At 41.3% G+C, this 15,129-nt stretch overlaps 1 protein-coding gene across 2 annotated transcripts in view; it reads left to right on the plus strand.

Moving 5' to 3' along the window:
- Positions 1-15,129, plus strand: part of SINHCAF (SIN3-HDAC complex associated factor) — a 33,392-nt gene that overhangs the window by 13,358 nt on the left and 4,905 nt on the right. Inside the window, exons 2-5 of one of the 2 annotated variants that reach the window (XM_026695099.2) lie at positions 3,361-3,542; positions 4,720-4,819; positions 11,720-11,846; positions 13,217-13,367. In XM_026695099.2, coding sequence (XP_026550884.1) covers positions 3,415-3,542; positions 4,720-4,819; positions 11,720-11,846; positions 13,217-13,367 — 506 coding nt within the window. In that variant the 5' untranslated portion in view covers positions 3,361-3,414. The remainder of the gene's footprint in view (positions 1-3,360; positions 3,543-4,719; positions 4,820-11,719; positions 11,847-13,216; positions 13,368-15,129) is intronic. The other variant, XM_087968522.1, reaches the window with a different exon arrangement.

The raw sequence follows: 15,129 nt of genomic DNA on the forward strand, positions 1-15,129 counted from the left end.
ATGTTGAGCAATGACAGCTTTTATGAAATTGTGGCTTTTCAAAAAACAGCAGTTAGGACAAGAGTCTTTAAACTTGGCAAGTTTAAGACTTGTGGACTTCAACTCCCAGAATTCCTGAGCTAACATGACTGGAGGAGAAATTCTGGGAGTTGAAGTCCACAAGTCTTAAAGCTGTCAAGTTTAAAGACCCCTGAATTAGGAGGACTGAAGTAGAAGGTAAGAATATCCAGTACAGTGTAATTCACCCACTGATGGCTGCTTTAAAACGTATCTGTTTGAAAAAAGGATGAAGTATAAGAAAAAAAATTGGAGAAAAGGTTGAAGCAAAGACAAGTGGTTGAAAACAAGATCTTTTACCATGCTGGAACGCATCCTGTTTGGAGATTCTGTCTGCCTGTGTTATTGTTAGCAAGTCCTACATGACCAGTGGAACAAAAGGCAACACTTAGTCCTGCTCCCTTGGAAGTTAGACAGACTTGGCCTCAACCAATTCTGAAAGTAGAAACCTCTTGCAGGCACTGATTCAAGGACACAGCTCTTGATAAGCTGGTTTTATGGAAAGTACTAGAAAAATCCTTAATGAAGACAGTCAACAGCTGCACAATGAAAGCTGCTCTCTGGGGGTGGGGAATATAAGAACCATTCTTTCTCCTTGCAACTATTGGCTTAGTGGCTGTTCAAAGTTACAACGGCACTGAAAAATGTGACTTATGACCATTTTTCACACTTATGACTTTTATAGCACAGGATCAAAATTATGTGATTTGGCAATGGGTTCAAACCATTGCTTTGTCCCTAGGTCATGTGATTACCTTTTGCAACATTTTGACAAGCAAAATCAATGGGGAAGCCAGATTTTAACCATGTACTAACTTAACAACTGCAGTGATTCACTTAAGTACTACTGCAAGAAAGGTTGTAAAATGGAACAAAACTTAACAACTATCTTGATTAGCAATGGAAATTATGGCCGTATGTCAAGGGCTACCTATACCTAGTTTTTGAATGATATTATGTGATAAACCTGACTAGGTTTACATACTGGACTAAACCATAATGTGGTTAGTTTGGTTTTTCCTTTGTGCAAACCTAGTCATAGTATAGTCAATTTACTATCAGCCCTTCCGGGTAAACCAGATGGGGAAACACGATGACCAAATGAACTACTATACTGCAAGGCGACATTAACAGAATCTTGCAAGACTAAAAGAACAAACTTGCTTCATTAAGGCAGGTCCTTCCTAAGTTTCTTTCTGATTATTCAGCCCCTGGAGGCTGCTGCTTCTCTTGTCTGATGGTTTCCTAGGCAGCATCTCTTCCCCTCATTCCCCAAGGTCATCCACACATTCCATTACAATGTGTAGTTGAAGATTAATGAAACGGATCTGGTGAATTTAGCCATCCTCCTGGGTGAATCTGATCCCTAGAATGAGCCATGAAAAAGCTCTCCCCTTGTGGAAACCGAGCTAGGGACTGGCTCATGAAACTGCTGCAATGGATCTTTCCTCCCTGTATTGTATCATAAACTTTTCCTGGTTGCAACTTAGTGGGTGGGGATCAGCTTAATTCTTAATACCCTCTCGGCATTTAGAAAGCTAATAGGTGCTTTTTAACAATAGCAGCCACCTCTGATGGATGTAAACCCTTGTGCCACGGAACAATCCATCCAAAATCTGAAAAAAGCTTGTTAGGTGGAAGATGAGATGGTAAGACGTGTCTGATTTAATCTTATCAACAATACTGTTCTTTCAGTATTGTTGCATGTATTGTCTGGGGGGGGGGCTTCAGCCGGTTTGTGCCGGTTGGCGAACCAATAGTTCTGACAATCGGCTGGCCCTGCCCCTTCCAGGAGTCCCCACACCACCCGTTTTGGATCCCAGGTAAGTGCAGGGATCGTGCGGAACCTGGGGAGGTGGAAAACAGGCCTCCCAGAGGTTCGTGGAGGGCAAAAACAGGCCTATTTTCAGCCTCCAGAGAGCCTCCAGAGCCCAGGGAGGTGGGAAAGGGCTCTCCACAGTCTCCTTTCACTCCCAAGATGGTGCAGGAGGCCGACTAGGCCATGCCCACCATGGCCACGCCCACCCAGCAACCAGGCAGAGAACCAGTTGTTCAATTATTTGAAGCCCACCACAGTGTATTGTTTAGTATTTTGATTTATTGTTTACCTTCCTGACATTTTATTTATATCCCTCCTTTATTATTTTCACAAATAACTCAAGACAGCAAATTATTCAACACACCTTCCTTCTTCCATTTCCCCCACAATTGCAACCCTGTGGAGGTGAGTTGGCCTGAGAGAAAGAGACTGGCCCAAAATCACTCAGTTGGCTTTCATGGCTAACACGGGACTTGAATTCACCATCTCTTGCTTTCTAGCCTGATGCCTTAGCCAAATCATGTTGTCCTGACAGGACTAACAATCTAAAGTAAAGTACCAGCTGTTAAACCAAAACCCAGTTACTATTACTGCAAATATGATTTCTGTAATGGTATTTGGAAAAGAACTTATTAGGAGACAGGAAAAGAGATGGTGCCCAGGGAACCATCAAATAAGAAAAAAACATAGATCGATAGTGGGTAGCAGAAGAGACTTCCTCTTTTTCTTGAGCTGTTAAGGAGATGATAGAAGAATTGTTCTTTCAAACTTGCAAGTTTCTGTTAATGTAGCTTTACAATAAAATAGAATTAGCTTATCTGGTTGTGTCTCCTTTCTGGACTACCTGGTAAGGCTGATAATTTCTTAAAAGACTTTCCTCTTCCATTATATTTTAATTTTGTTTCCTGCATGTAGAAAAAATGTGGATAAATTAGTCCCCAGAAGTCAATATGATGGAATGAGGAGAGTTTCAGGTTATCACATCACCCATACAGAGAAGGCAGCACTTTCCTTGTTTCATGCGACTGTTCATGAAATATCCTCATCCCTTCACTCCTCCAGAATAGATGTGATTGTAACCCCCTTGCCTGTCATCCACTCCCTGCTTGTTTTAAGCCTGGCAGATAGATCTGTCCCCTTCTACAAGGCGGGTGGTGTTTTTCATTTTTGCTTTTGGCATTCAATCTTGTGTCTTAGGTCACCTTGTTAACATGTCTCATTGCATTTCCTGTAACGTCCTTTGCCTTGAGAGGAAGGGCGGAAAAAGCTGCCAGTGTGATCCATAGCGATGAAGATGGATTTGAGACTTTTGCCTTTATGGATGGGCGGTCGTGGTAATGCTTAATTTAGAGCACTTGCCGAGCATTTTTTGATTGCAATGCAGAGTGTCAGTTGGCAGAAGAACCGGAACTGGAGGAGATTTCTTCTTCATCTTTTCACGGTGTTCTCCTTGGGTTTTTTTTAATCTCCTTTTTTTATTTTAGCTCAACCTCCCCCCTCACCTTGTTACCCCTGCAGACTAAAGGAGGGACGGAACAATGTTTGGCTTTCACAAACCGAAGATGTATCGCAGTTTGGAGGGTTGCTGTATTTGCAGGGCCAAGTCTTCAAGCTCCCGTTTCACAGACAGCAAGCGATACGAAAAGGACTTCCAGAACTGTTTTGGGTAAGAAGTGCTGCAATTCCGGTTAAAGTACCTTTGCCTAACGTTGGGGCTGGGGCTATGCAAAGGGGAAATGTTGAATGCAGCGCATGGGGTTCCTGCAACATGAAAGATGCCACATGTTTTGCGTTTGGCAAAGATCTCAGGGAGAAATTTGTCTGTTGCTGAACGTAGGGAGGTTTGCTTCCAGCTAATTATAGCCTGGAAGTCTGGAGGATAGATGTAGCCCCCTTGCATGCATTTACAAATACTTGGCAGATAAGACCTGTCTGTGTGGGAAGAAGGGCAAGGTAACCGCTTGAAGGACAAAGCAGTAATACCCAGCTGGCTGAAATTTGGAATATCACGTCCTTGGTTTCTGAGTTTGAAGATTGGAGGGAGGATGTTAGAGGGCTCAGTAACCTTGTATGAGCCAGATAGGGCCAGGCACTCATTTGTACTCCACAAAGTGATTGCTCTGGTGCTTATGGTAAATCACAGAACCACTCCTTTTTCCAGAGGGCAAATTAATCTCCCACAATGTCCTGTTTCATCCCAGTGAGGCATTTGTAAGGTCCAGGGGCAATCCTGCAACAAAGAGAGTAGAGCCTAGTGCTTTGATCTGCTAAACATTTTTCCCCTGAATGGAGATTTTCAGTCATCTGTGGTTGTCCCAAAGGTGCTTTTTCAAAAAGCAGCTGGACTTCCTTTGTTTTTCTTGAAGGCATTTCACTTCTCATCGAAGAAGCTTCTTCAGTTCTGACTGAAGAAGCTAAAGAACTGAAGAAGCTTCTTGGATGGGAAGTAAAACTTCTTCAAGAAAAACAAAGTCCAGTTGTCTTTTGAAAAAGGACTTTTTGGACACTTTTTCTGATTTTCTACCTTGTGTGTAGATTTTGGAGAACACCAGAATAATAATAATGATAAAAAGAAAGTCAATCTTTTCTTTAATGTGTTGTTAAAATATAATGGCTATTTATTCCAAAGGTGGGAAGACACCTTTGCTTAATTTAATGTAATTATCTTAAAGTACATTTTTTCAAGTGATCTCAATAGAGCAAGCTAACCCAAGATATTGATTTGAGTTTGGAACATTGCCTCTTGCAGAAAATCAAGCCATCTTTGTGTGTGTGTGTGTGAATATATGTGTTTTCCCTCACTGATTATGTGCAGTAATTGACCTATAATCTTCTCTTTACAGTCTGCATGAAGCTCGCTCAGGAGATATCTGCAATGCTTGTGTGCTTCTGGTGAAAAGGTGGAAAAAGCTGCCAGCAGGATCAAAAAAGAATTGGAATCACGTGAGTTCCTGAACTGTCATTATGATGTGATTTATATTATTTTTATTCATAGATATGGATGTTCACATTCAGGTATATTTTACCCCTCTAATGTATATGCTTATGCATTATTACATGAAATAATTAACAGTTAAAGCCAAGGAAGATTCACTACTTTAAACAGAAAAGGCAGTATAAGTCAGAACATAATCAGTTATGTAATGTGGATGCAATAGATCAGTGTTTCTCTTGCTGGCTGGTGAATCCTGGGAGTTGAAGTCCACCCTTTTAAAGTGACCAAGTTGAGAAATACTGTACTAGATGATTTGTTTCATAAGATAAAATATACATGTTGTGCAGAATAACATCTTACTGGTCATATCCTGCAAAAGTAAAGGATTCTCATCAGTTAATAGGCATTTCCTTTCTCTTGAGAAGGATTTCTCAACCTTGATAACATTAAGCTGTGTGGACTTCAGCTCCTAGAAATCCAATGCTGGCTGAGGAATTTTGGGATTTCATCTCTACACAATGCAAAATTGCCAAGATTGAGAAATATTACTCTAAAGAAGTCTAGCTGAGCTGATAGAAAATTATCGGAGTCCTCACCAAATCTTGATATATTACTTAAGATTTTTAAATGTTATACTAATTGGTTTAAAACATAAACCCGTGTATACTAGTAATACTAGTAAAATTAGGGGACACTGGCTCTGTGGCTAAGACGCTGAGCTTGTCGATCAGAAAGGTTGGCAGTTCGGAGGTTTGAATCCCTAGTGGCGCATAATGGAGTGAGCTCCCGTTACTTGTCCCAGCTTCTGCCAACCGAGCAGTTCAAAAGCATGTAAAAAATACAAGTAGAAAAATAGGGACCACTTTGGTGGAAAGGTAACACCATTCCGTGTGTCTTCGGCATTTAGTCATGCTAACTACATGACCACGGAGACATCTTCGGACAGCGCTGGCACTTCAGCTTTGTAACGGAGATGAGTACCACCCCCTAGAGCCGGAAACAACTACCACATATATGCGAGGGGAACCTTTACTTTTACCTTTTATACTAGTAAGGTACTTAATCTTTCTGACTGTGACTTAGTAGAACTATTTTGAATTTTACAGAAACTTGTTTTACAACATCCGGTAAGAAATGGCAGATTTTATGTTTTATATAATCTGTTTGTAATATCTCTAGCCACCCAGAGTTGCTTGACATATACATTTAATATGTGGCATTGAAATAAATGAGAGAGAGAGAGACAGAGAAACAGAGATAGCAGGAAAGAAGGAGGGGAGAGAGAGGGAGAGGTGATCGATAGCTTTGTATCCAATGTATGTGTGGCAAATAAGCATGTGTGCTAAGCATGTGCATAGTGGCTGGGTTCATACAACAACTAGTGAATCCCATTTTAGCCAAGTGAAGGCTGTTATTTGGGTGGAGTCTCTGTGTTAATAAGAGGGCTGCATTCAAGTTGCCAAATAAATGTATATTGAGACCCTTTTAGGGCAGTTTTTCCTATCCTGGCATTATTCAACCACATCAAGACTGCAGCAGTCAGAATTGGTTAATGATTGTCAAGCACAAAGGATCAAGACCATACTGTTAACTTGAAATTCAGTAGATTTATTGTCAAGCCTGCCTATACACAAGAATCTAGTCACCAATAGCAGTAACTGAGAGAGAGGGATCTTGGAGTCTTAGTGGACAACCAGCTAAATATGAGCCAGCAGTGTGCAGCAGCAGCCTAAAAAGCTAATGCAATCCTAAATTGCATTAACAGAGGAATACAATCAAGATAACGGAGGTACTAATACCACTCTATAAAGCCTTAGTAAGACCACACCTAGAGTACTGCATCCATTTTTTTTAACCACATTACAAAAAAGATGTTGAGACTCTAGAAAAAGTACAGAGGAGAGCAACCAGGATGATTAGGGAGCTGGAGACAAAAACATATGAAGAACAGTTATAGGAACTGGGCTTGGCTAGTCTAGTAAAGAGAAGGACCAGGGGAGACAGGATAGTGGTCTTCCAATATTTGAAGGGCTGCCACAGAGCGGAAGGGGTCAAGCTATTTTCTAAGGCGCCTGTAGGCCAGACAAGAAATAATGGATGGAAACTGAACAAGGGGAGATTTAACCTGGAAATAAGGAGAAACTTTCTGACAGTGAGAACAATCAACCAATGGAACAGCTTGCCTTTAGATGTTGTGGGAGCACCATCACTTGAGACTTTCAAGAAGAGATTGGACTGCCATCTGTCAGAAATAGTGTAGTGTCTCCCGCTTGGGCAGGGGGTTGGACTAGATGACCTACAAGGTCCCTTCCAACTCTGATTATCTGTAAGGGATGATTTATCCTGCTATTGTTACCTATACACAAGAATCTAGTCAACTAACCATCAGATCAATTAAATTGGTGCTAGATAAGGGTCAATGGAATTCAAGAGGTGGGACTGGACTTGGACTGCTTGTGGCAATGTAACAACTCTAGCATGATGAGTGTTTAATTCCACACACACTCCAACTGTTCTCCCACATGATGAGGCAATGCTAAGAATTGAGAATTTGGCATCAAACACCCATGGAGTATATAGGGTTGGAGAAGGCTGCTTGAGGGGCCACACTGCTGGATCTTTAGTTAAGGAGGAAAACAGGTAACTTTCCTGCCACTATTGGCAATAGAAAGTTGTGATTTACACAGCCTACAGTGAACATCTGTTTTGAAATGTAGTAAAACTCCTCACTTATGAGTAGATGCATGTCCTGTCTTCCTACTTGGAACATGCCCATGTCTCAGGTGTGAAACTGCTACTTACTCCTCACTCTTGTACTTTTGTTTTTGACAGCATTCATATGCTACCTTTCCGTCAAATTCTGGGCAGTTCACAACAGCAACATCAATAACATCTCCAAACATGCATGAAATTATAGGGCCACAATTTCTCCTGTGGCTAAAGTTCCTTTGGTAGATAAAACCATAAAATTATAACTCTCAGGGGCAACAGCAGCCAACTTTTCTTCAAGCAGTCCTGTAAAAACTGGGCAAAAAAAGACATACTTTACTTGTTTCCAGACTGCCGTTAAAGAGAGAACCATTCTCAGTCCAGTAGCCAGAAGATTCCATGAGTTTTTTCCCCCTCTGTATTTCCACCTTCTGGATCACTAAATCCTGCACAGTAAATCCTGTTCAGGAAGGGCAGTCTCATAATAACTGAAGTCTAATAACACATATTAGACTTTTGTCAGCTCTGCAAGGTAGGCCTGACTAAGGAACCAATGCTAATACATCTCTAGCAGTAGAAAAGGCATGCTTTGGGTCCCATCAGCCTGATTATTCTGACCAGCAGACCCCAGGAGAAGGGCCTTTTCTGCTGTTGCCCCTGCCCTCTGGATCATCTTGCCTCCCCCACCCCCAACATGAGTTAGCCCCAAAACTCCTTTCATAAGGGCCTAAAGACCTGGCTCTGCCAGGCTTGGGGTCCCAGTGAGGGAACAGCACAGTGGAGGTGGTTGATCAAGTAACAGCAGATTCCCATCTACCGCCATTTCGCCCCACATGTAATTAAACTTTAATAATTGGTTTCAACTTATTTGTTTTAACGTATATGGATAGATTTTCATGATAATAAGCTGCCTAGAGTTAATTTGTGGTAAGATGTGCGGCCAATAAATTTTAGAAAGGTGGAGAGAAGGAGAGAAAGGAAAGGAAAGAAGGAAAGATCAGGATTACTTTTATTTTACAACTATAGTAACAGAACCTTGCAAGTCTGAATGTGCTTCCTTCCCTCCCTTCCTCTCTGTTTTGAACAAGGGCTTGTCTGAAACATTTTCATAAATTATTTCCTTGGGCTGGACTCAAGTCCTATTTATCTGACCATTGTCTTGGTAGCTGCTCTTCCTCTTGTCCTTCAAGGCCATTCCTTATTTTTTTTACAGCTTTATCAGTAATTATCAGCCCATTGATAGTACTTGGATGCCTACTGAGGCCTAATCCAACTTCTCTGAGGTGGGTGCTGAACCTGGATTGGCCGATCAGTAATCAAGCAGCCATATTTTGAACCAGCTGAAATTTCGTAGTCATCTTCAAAGGCAGCCCCAAGTAAATCCCATTTTAGCAATTCAGACAGTAATCCCATTTCTGCTATAAGTCTAGATCAGGGGTGTCAAACTCAATTTCATTGAGGGCCACATCAGGGCTGTGGTTGACCTCGGGGTGGGGGGCGTGCGTGCATGGCCAACTGGGTGCTTTCTCCCCAAACTGCTGACATGTTTCCTTTTCACACTGGGTAGACCTGGCCGAAGCAACGCGGGCTGACCCCCCTTACATTTTCCACGACAGCCCCGCATACCGGTTCTGTGCCTTGAGTTTGACGCCCCTGGTCTAGATGATGGTAAGAACATGGGGCTATTATAATATTTCAATTCCTCAGGTAAAGTAATGCTTGGAAAGAGAAACTAAACATCAAGCTGTCCTGCTGGGTTCTGCTTCCTTTTTTCTTCCACACATTTAAAGGGGGCTATTGATTTTCCCCCTCACCCTGGATCCAGCCTGCAGGATGCTTATATCTAGCCCACAGATCTGCTCCGGAAATAGCAAAGGATGCCCCACCCCACCGCGGCCCATTTTTGGCTTGGATGGCCTCCTGCAACACTCTGCTGGCCAAAACAGGGCGTGGGGGGGCGGTTCCCACACTCCATTTTGGCCTGCAAAGTGCTGCAAGAGGCCATGCAGGCTGAAAACAGGCTGCAGGGGGCTCACCGTGCCCTGTTTTGGCTGGCAGGGTGCTGCAGAAGGCATCTGTCCTGTCTCCCCCCCCCCAAACCGGCCATGGAGGAGAACTACAATGCTGATCCAGTCCTCGAAGAAATTTAGTTTGACACCCTGATCTAGGTGCTTGCATGGTCCAAGACCTGATTAGCTTTGACAAGATTTCTCATATCTGTGCTGGTCTTTCTTTTTGTGATCATTGGACTGTAAGTTCCTTAGGGTAGCAGCTCTTGGGGATAATTGAAACAGCTTTCTTAGTTAACCTCACAGGAGTTTTTCAATTGGCCACCTCAGCCTTCCCAGGTAAAAAAAAAACCAGATCTGCGCCTTGTAGTGTAGATCATGCTAAGCCAAGATTGGTGATCCAATATATTCTTCTTCTACTGAGTAGCACTCAACATGCCTAGAGCTGCTGCCATTCTAGCTTTGTCTCTACCTGCCTTTATTATTAGTATGATTCACAGGAATCTAACAGGTTAAATAAACACGAGGAAGGTGGTGACAGAGAGATCATGTTTTGTATGAGCCACAACAAGTCTGGCTTGAACATTCCTAATTTACAGTCTAGTTCTCAAAGATGAAGCTACTGTAGGTAGACCATGACACTCCTGATTGTGGGTTGTGGCTTGAGTGTTGCTTGTAATAAATGTCTTTCTATATTAGGGTGAATAGGTAACAGCAGGAATGATAACAGGTGGTTCTTGATTAAGGATCACTTGTTCAGCAACTTCAAATTTAACAACAGTCCTGAACAAAGGATACTTCCAACCAGTCCTTGGAAGTTCCGGCCATTGCAGCCTCCCTGCGGTCATGTGATCTGGGTATTTGGTAACTGACTTGGACTTCGCAGTGTTGCAGTACTGCAGCCATAGTCAGGCTATTGCGATTTGCAGTCAGTGAGGAATCTAGCATGAAGTCACAGTTGTGGGAGGTCTTTGCTTAATGACACGTGATGATTTATTTAGTAGTAACCAGGAACTATAATCATTAAGCAGTGTGGTGACACATGACGTTGCATTTTATTACCACATTTCTTAGTGACAGAAATGCCCATCCCAAATACCGTTATGTAGTAATGACTACTTAGTTAGTAATCTGTCAAACTTCAGCTTTGCTCAAGTTTCTAGCCATTTCTCAACTTTACCTTAATTAAATTTTTGTCCAGTTTCTATATTATTCTAACTTCCTTACAATTTGTATGAAAATCGGGACATATTTTTAAACATCTCTTAATATAAATTGGAAATATTCTTGTAAACAGTCTTTTCTCCAATAATGCATTGGGTGGTATTTACGTTAACATAAAATTATACATTTCATGAACATTTTCCTCATCTATACCTACCCTTCTCGTGTAACGCCTTTATAACATTTGGAAATTATAATAATTGTGGTTTGGTTGAATATTAGTTCTAGAACTACAAAATCACCTCCCATTGTTTTCTGCTATAGAAGAAAATTCAAACCTGAAAGTTCCAATTTATATATTAGCACCGTTCACTATTTTGTGAAAACCAATCCTTTTTTCTTAAGTAGCATTGATGTCAGGATTCTGGCAGTTACCCCAATTAAATCATGAATCTTGAGCCAAACTTCCAAAACTTAAAAAGGATTTATTGGGAGTTAAACTGTCCGGCATTACCTGGGTGTAGCCAACTCTGAGGCACATAATTCATTGTCACCCTTGACCCTGGTTTTCCCCCACCCCCTGGGTGTATCGTAATTCATATTCTCCAATGGGACACATTCATAGCCAAGAGTCATCAATCATTCCAGTTAGAATTTTGCGTGGCAGAAACTTCAGTCACCTAGTTATTATCTTTGAAAACATTTATAGAATGCGGTTTCGGTTTGCAAGCTGCTGCACTGCACTGGCAGGAATCCAATGGCAGAACAAATTCTGAATAAAATATCACAATTTCCAACTGTTTAATTTCTTTGGTAAGTACCAATCACAAACTTTTATTGGCACTAGGGTTGGATAGGCTTGATAAAAAAAAATCAATTTTCCTGCTTTTTCTTCTTTTTAGCTTTGGAATCCGGTTTTTTTTTTAAAAAAACTTCAAATCAGCATATTTTCCCATTTTTAAAAATTTATCTGTGTAGGCCTTATTGTTCCTGACGGTACTAAGCTATCCTGTTGCCTTTCTACAGGTGGTAGATGCAAGGGCTGGACCGAGCCTTAAAACAACACTGAAGCCAAAGAAGATGAAACCTCTACCTAGTAACAGGATGAAAAGCAATCAAATCAGCAAACTTCAGAAAGAGTTAAAGCGACACAGTATGTTCTGTTCATATTGATTTTTTAATCTGATATGGGCGGTAGGGTGGCTCAGCGGTTAAGACATTGGGTTTTTCAGCTTGAAATCCTGCAGCCAAGGTTTAAGACCCAAGTGCCTCAGCTTCTGCAAATCCAGCAGTTTGAAAGCATGTAAATGCAAGTAGATAAACAGGTACCATTTCGGTGGGAACGTAACAGTGATCCATGTTGCTGGTCTCATGACAGCATAAATATCTTTGGAGAATGCTAACTTAATGGCTTTGAAATGGAGATGAGCATCGCCCTAATAGTTGGCAACAACTAGTGGAGTAAAATCCACAGGGGTTCCTTACCTTTCTCTGGTGTAATAGCTCAACTGTATGTTCAGTCAGCAAGGAGGACTTTCAGTCTATTGACTCTTGATACTTAATAGTCAGTCTCGGCTTTTACATCTTGCCTTTAGAAGTAGGTTCACAATCGTACGATGTGTGAATTTTATTTAATTTGTCAGATTATTTTTGTACCCAAGTGAAAGACAATTGCTGGAGGATATTTGAATATTAGTGGTTCTCATGACCAGCCTCAAAAGGTTCTCTGAGCAAACACAATCTGGCTGATTTTATGACCTGAGAAGAGATAATACCTGTTTATTCCAAACCATTATATATAATTTATTATACAAACGGGAGGCGAACAGTAATTACTCACTATGCCATATTTGTGCTAACCACAACAAATCTGGTGAGAAAAGGAATAATACAGTATGTTTGAAATAACAATTTTGTGTTTACTATAAACGGTTTGGTCTTTCCCAAAATTGTAAAGTTCAGATTCATTAGAATAGGATTAAATACTAGTAGTTTGAAGAAAAATCAGGAGAAAAATAGCCTTTGTGGTTGCCATAAGAAATGAAAACTTCCTATATGTTGCATTAAAAATATAGAGAGAGAATCTTAATTTTTCTTCATGTTATGTTGCAAATGAAAGTTAAAACAATGAAGAATCAAAGAAGTCTTCAGTCCATCTTTGATAAATATTTCTGGGTTTAAAACTGTGTTACATAGAATAAAACTTTGATTTAACAGAAATTTGCATCTGGATCTCCTATGGATGAACTAAATGTTATATCTGAAGTAAATTGGACAAAATTGGACAATCATTTGGTGACTAAAAGTGATGTTCAGTCCAAGTATAGTTCATTTGCATTTATTAATTTGATTTACGTCATTTTCCTAATAACATATCTGCATAATTGCATTATTATACAAATGACGTTAAGTTACACAACATTAAATTCAGATTTAATGGATATTTCGGAATAACAGACACTTCCTCTCCCTGAATGGTGCATTAAATTTATTTTAGTGCAATTATTTCCTTCCTTCTTATAGACTCTGATGCTCATAGCACTACCTCAAGTGCCTCTCCAGCCCACTCGCCTTGCTATAGCAACCAGTCTGACGATGGTTCAGACACTGAGATGGCACCAGGTTCAAGCCGTACACCTGTCTTCTCCTTCTTGGATCTTACATACTGGAAAAGGTGAAAATGCCCCATTTGTGAATTTGTGTACCCTATTATTCCTAGTAGGATCTTGAATTGTTTTTCAGACTCAAGCAGTGAATGAAGATTGATGGATGGATGTGTACAAACATAATGTTAAAAGAAGAGAAATTGATGAGTGCAAGACCATAATCAGGGGTCTTCAAACTTGGCAAGTTTAAGACTTGGGGACTTCAACTCCCAGAATTCCTCCTCCAGTCACGTTAGCTCAGGAATTCTGGGAGTTGAAGTCCACAAGTCTTAAACTTGCCAATTTTAAAGACCCTTTCCATACCTGAAAGGGACTTGGAGACTTAGCTTTAGACCAGCGGTCCCCAAACTTGGCAACTTTAAGACTTGTGGACTTCAACTCCCAGAGTTCCTCAGCCAGCTCTGCTGACTGGAGATTTCTGGGCATTGAAGTCCACAAGTCTTAAAGTTGCCAAGTTTGGAGACCTCTGCTTTAGACAAAAGAGAAGGTAGACAGAAGAGAGAAACTCAGGAAGAGAGACAGAAGTTAGAAATGCACATAATTGCATAAAATGTCATCTTAATTACAAGGCTCTGCTGCTTCCGTTCCCTCAACAATTAGACAGCATTTGCAGACAGCTGATGACTCAACCTGGTTGTTTAAGCAAGTGGGTAAAAGTAAGTGGATATCATGCAGAGCATGAATCGGATCACAAGGCCTGTTGTTATCTTAAGAGTAAAATTCTACGTCTTCAGGCGACTTTCTTCTCCCTTTTCAGTATTAATCCTTTCTTGGAGAGGAGTGATGGATGTTGTTGACAACAGCCAGCAGGTGTATTGATCTGCAAATATCCTTCATGCTTTAAGATTAGCTAGTGCTGCACGCTCATGTCAGCGGAAATGCTTGCTAAGTCTAGCAAGGACCAGTTCTCTGTAAAGAGAGTTGGGGATTAGGAAGATATTCGAAATGGGTGGGTTTTCTTGCTGCACAATACAGGTAGTTCTCAACTTACAAACAGTTCATTTAGTGACCATTCAAAGTTACAACGGCACTGAAGAAAGTGACTTATGGCCCCTTTTCACACTTACGGCCTTTGTTGCATTCCCTCATGGTCACATGATCAAAATTGGCCACTGCTTCACACCAGCTGGTCATGTGATCCCCTTTTGCAACCTTTTCACAAGCAAAATCAACAGGGAAGCTAGATTCACTGAACAACCGTGTTACTAGCTTAACAACTGCAGCAATTCACTTAACAACTGTGATAAGACAGGTCATAAAATGGGCAAAACTCACTTAACAAATGTCTCACTTAGCAACAGAAATGTTGGGTTCAATAGTGGTCATAAGTTGAAGACTACCTGTAAATTGATGGGAACTTTCTTATACCTGAAGAGTACCTTGAAGTCCATGGCAATTGTAGTGGTCTGCCGGCAGCCTGCAGAGATGGCAGCAGAGTTGGACAGTGGAGACGAACATGGGCCAGTCCAGGAGTCTGGGGAGGACTCGGACAAGGGTCCTGTGTCCGATACAGAGATGGGGTCAGGGCCATCTGGCAGTTATGTCCTGACTCCAGAGCCTCTAGAATCTGACAGCAGCGAGGCAGAGAAACAAGGGGAGCTTGTTCCCAGTGCGCACATGTGCAGAGCTGCCAGAAGGCAAGAACAGTTAAGACAAAAGGGGTGACTTGGGAGTAAGGCTTGGAGATGATTGGCCCTCCCATAAGACATAAAGGAGGAGCAAAGGGACAGGAACGTTTGCAGGAAGCAACTTTGTTTGCAATGTTCGAAT

The sequence above is a fragment of the Notechis scutatus genome, chromosome 6 (assembly GCF_049901735.1).
Source record: "Notechis scutatus isolate UNSWTSFEM ecotype Mainland chromosome 6, rNotScu1.2, whole genome shotgun sequence".
Classification (NCBI taxonomy): Eukaryota; Metazoa; Chordata; class Lepidosauria; order Squamata; family Elapidae; genus Notechis; species Notechis scutatus.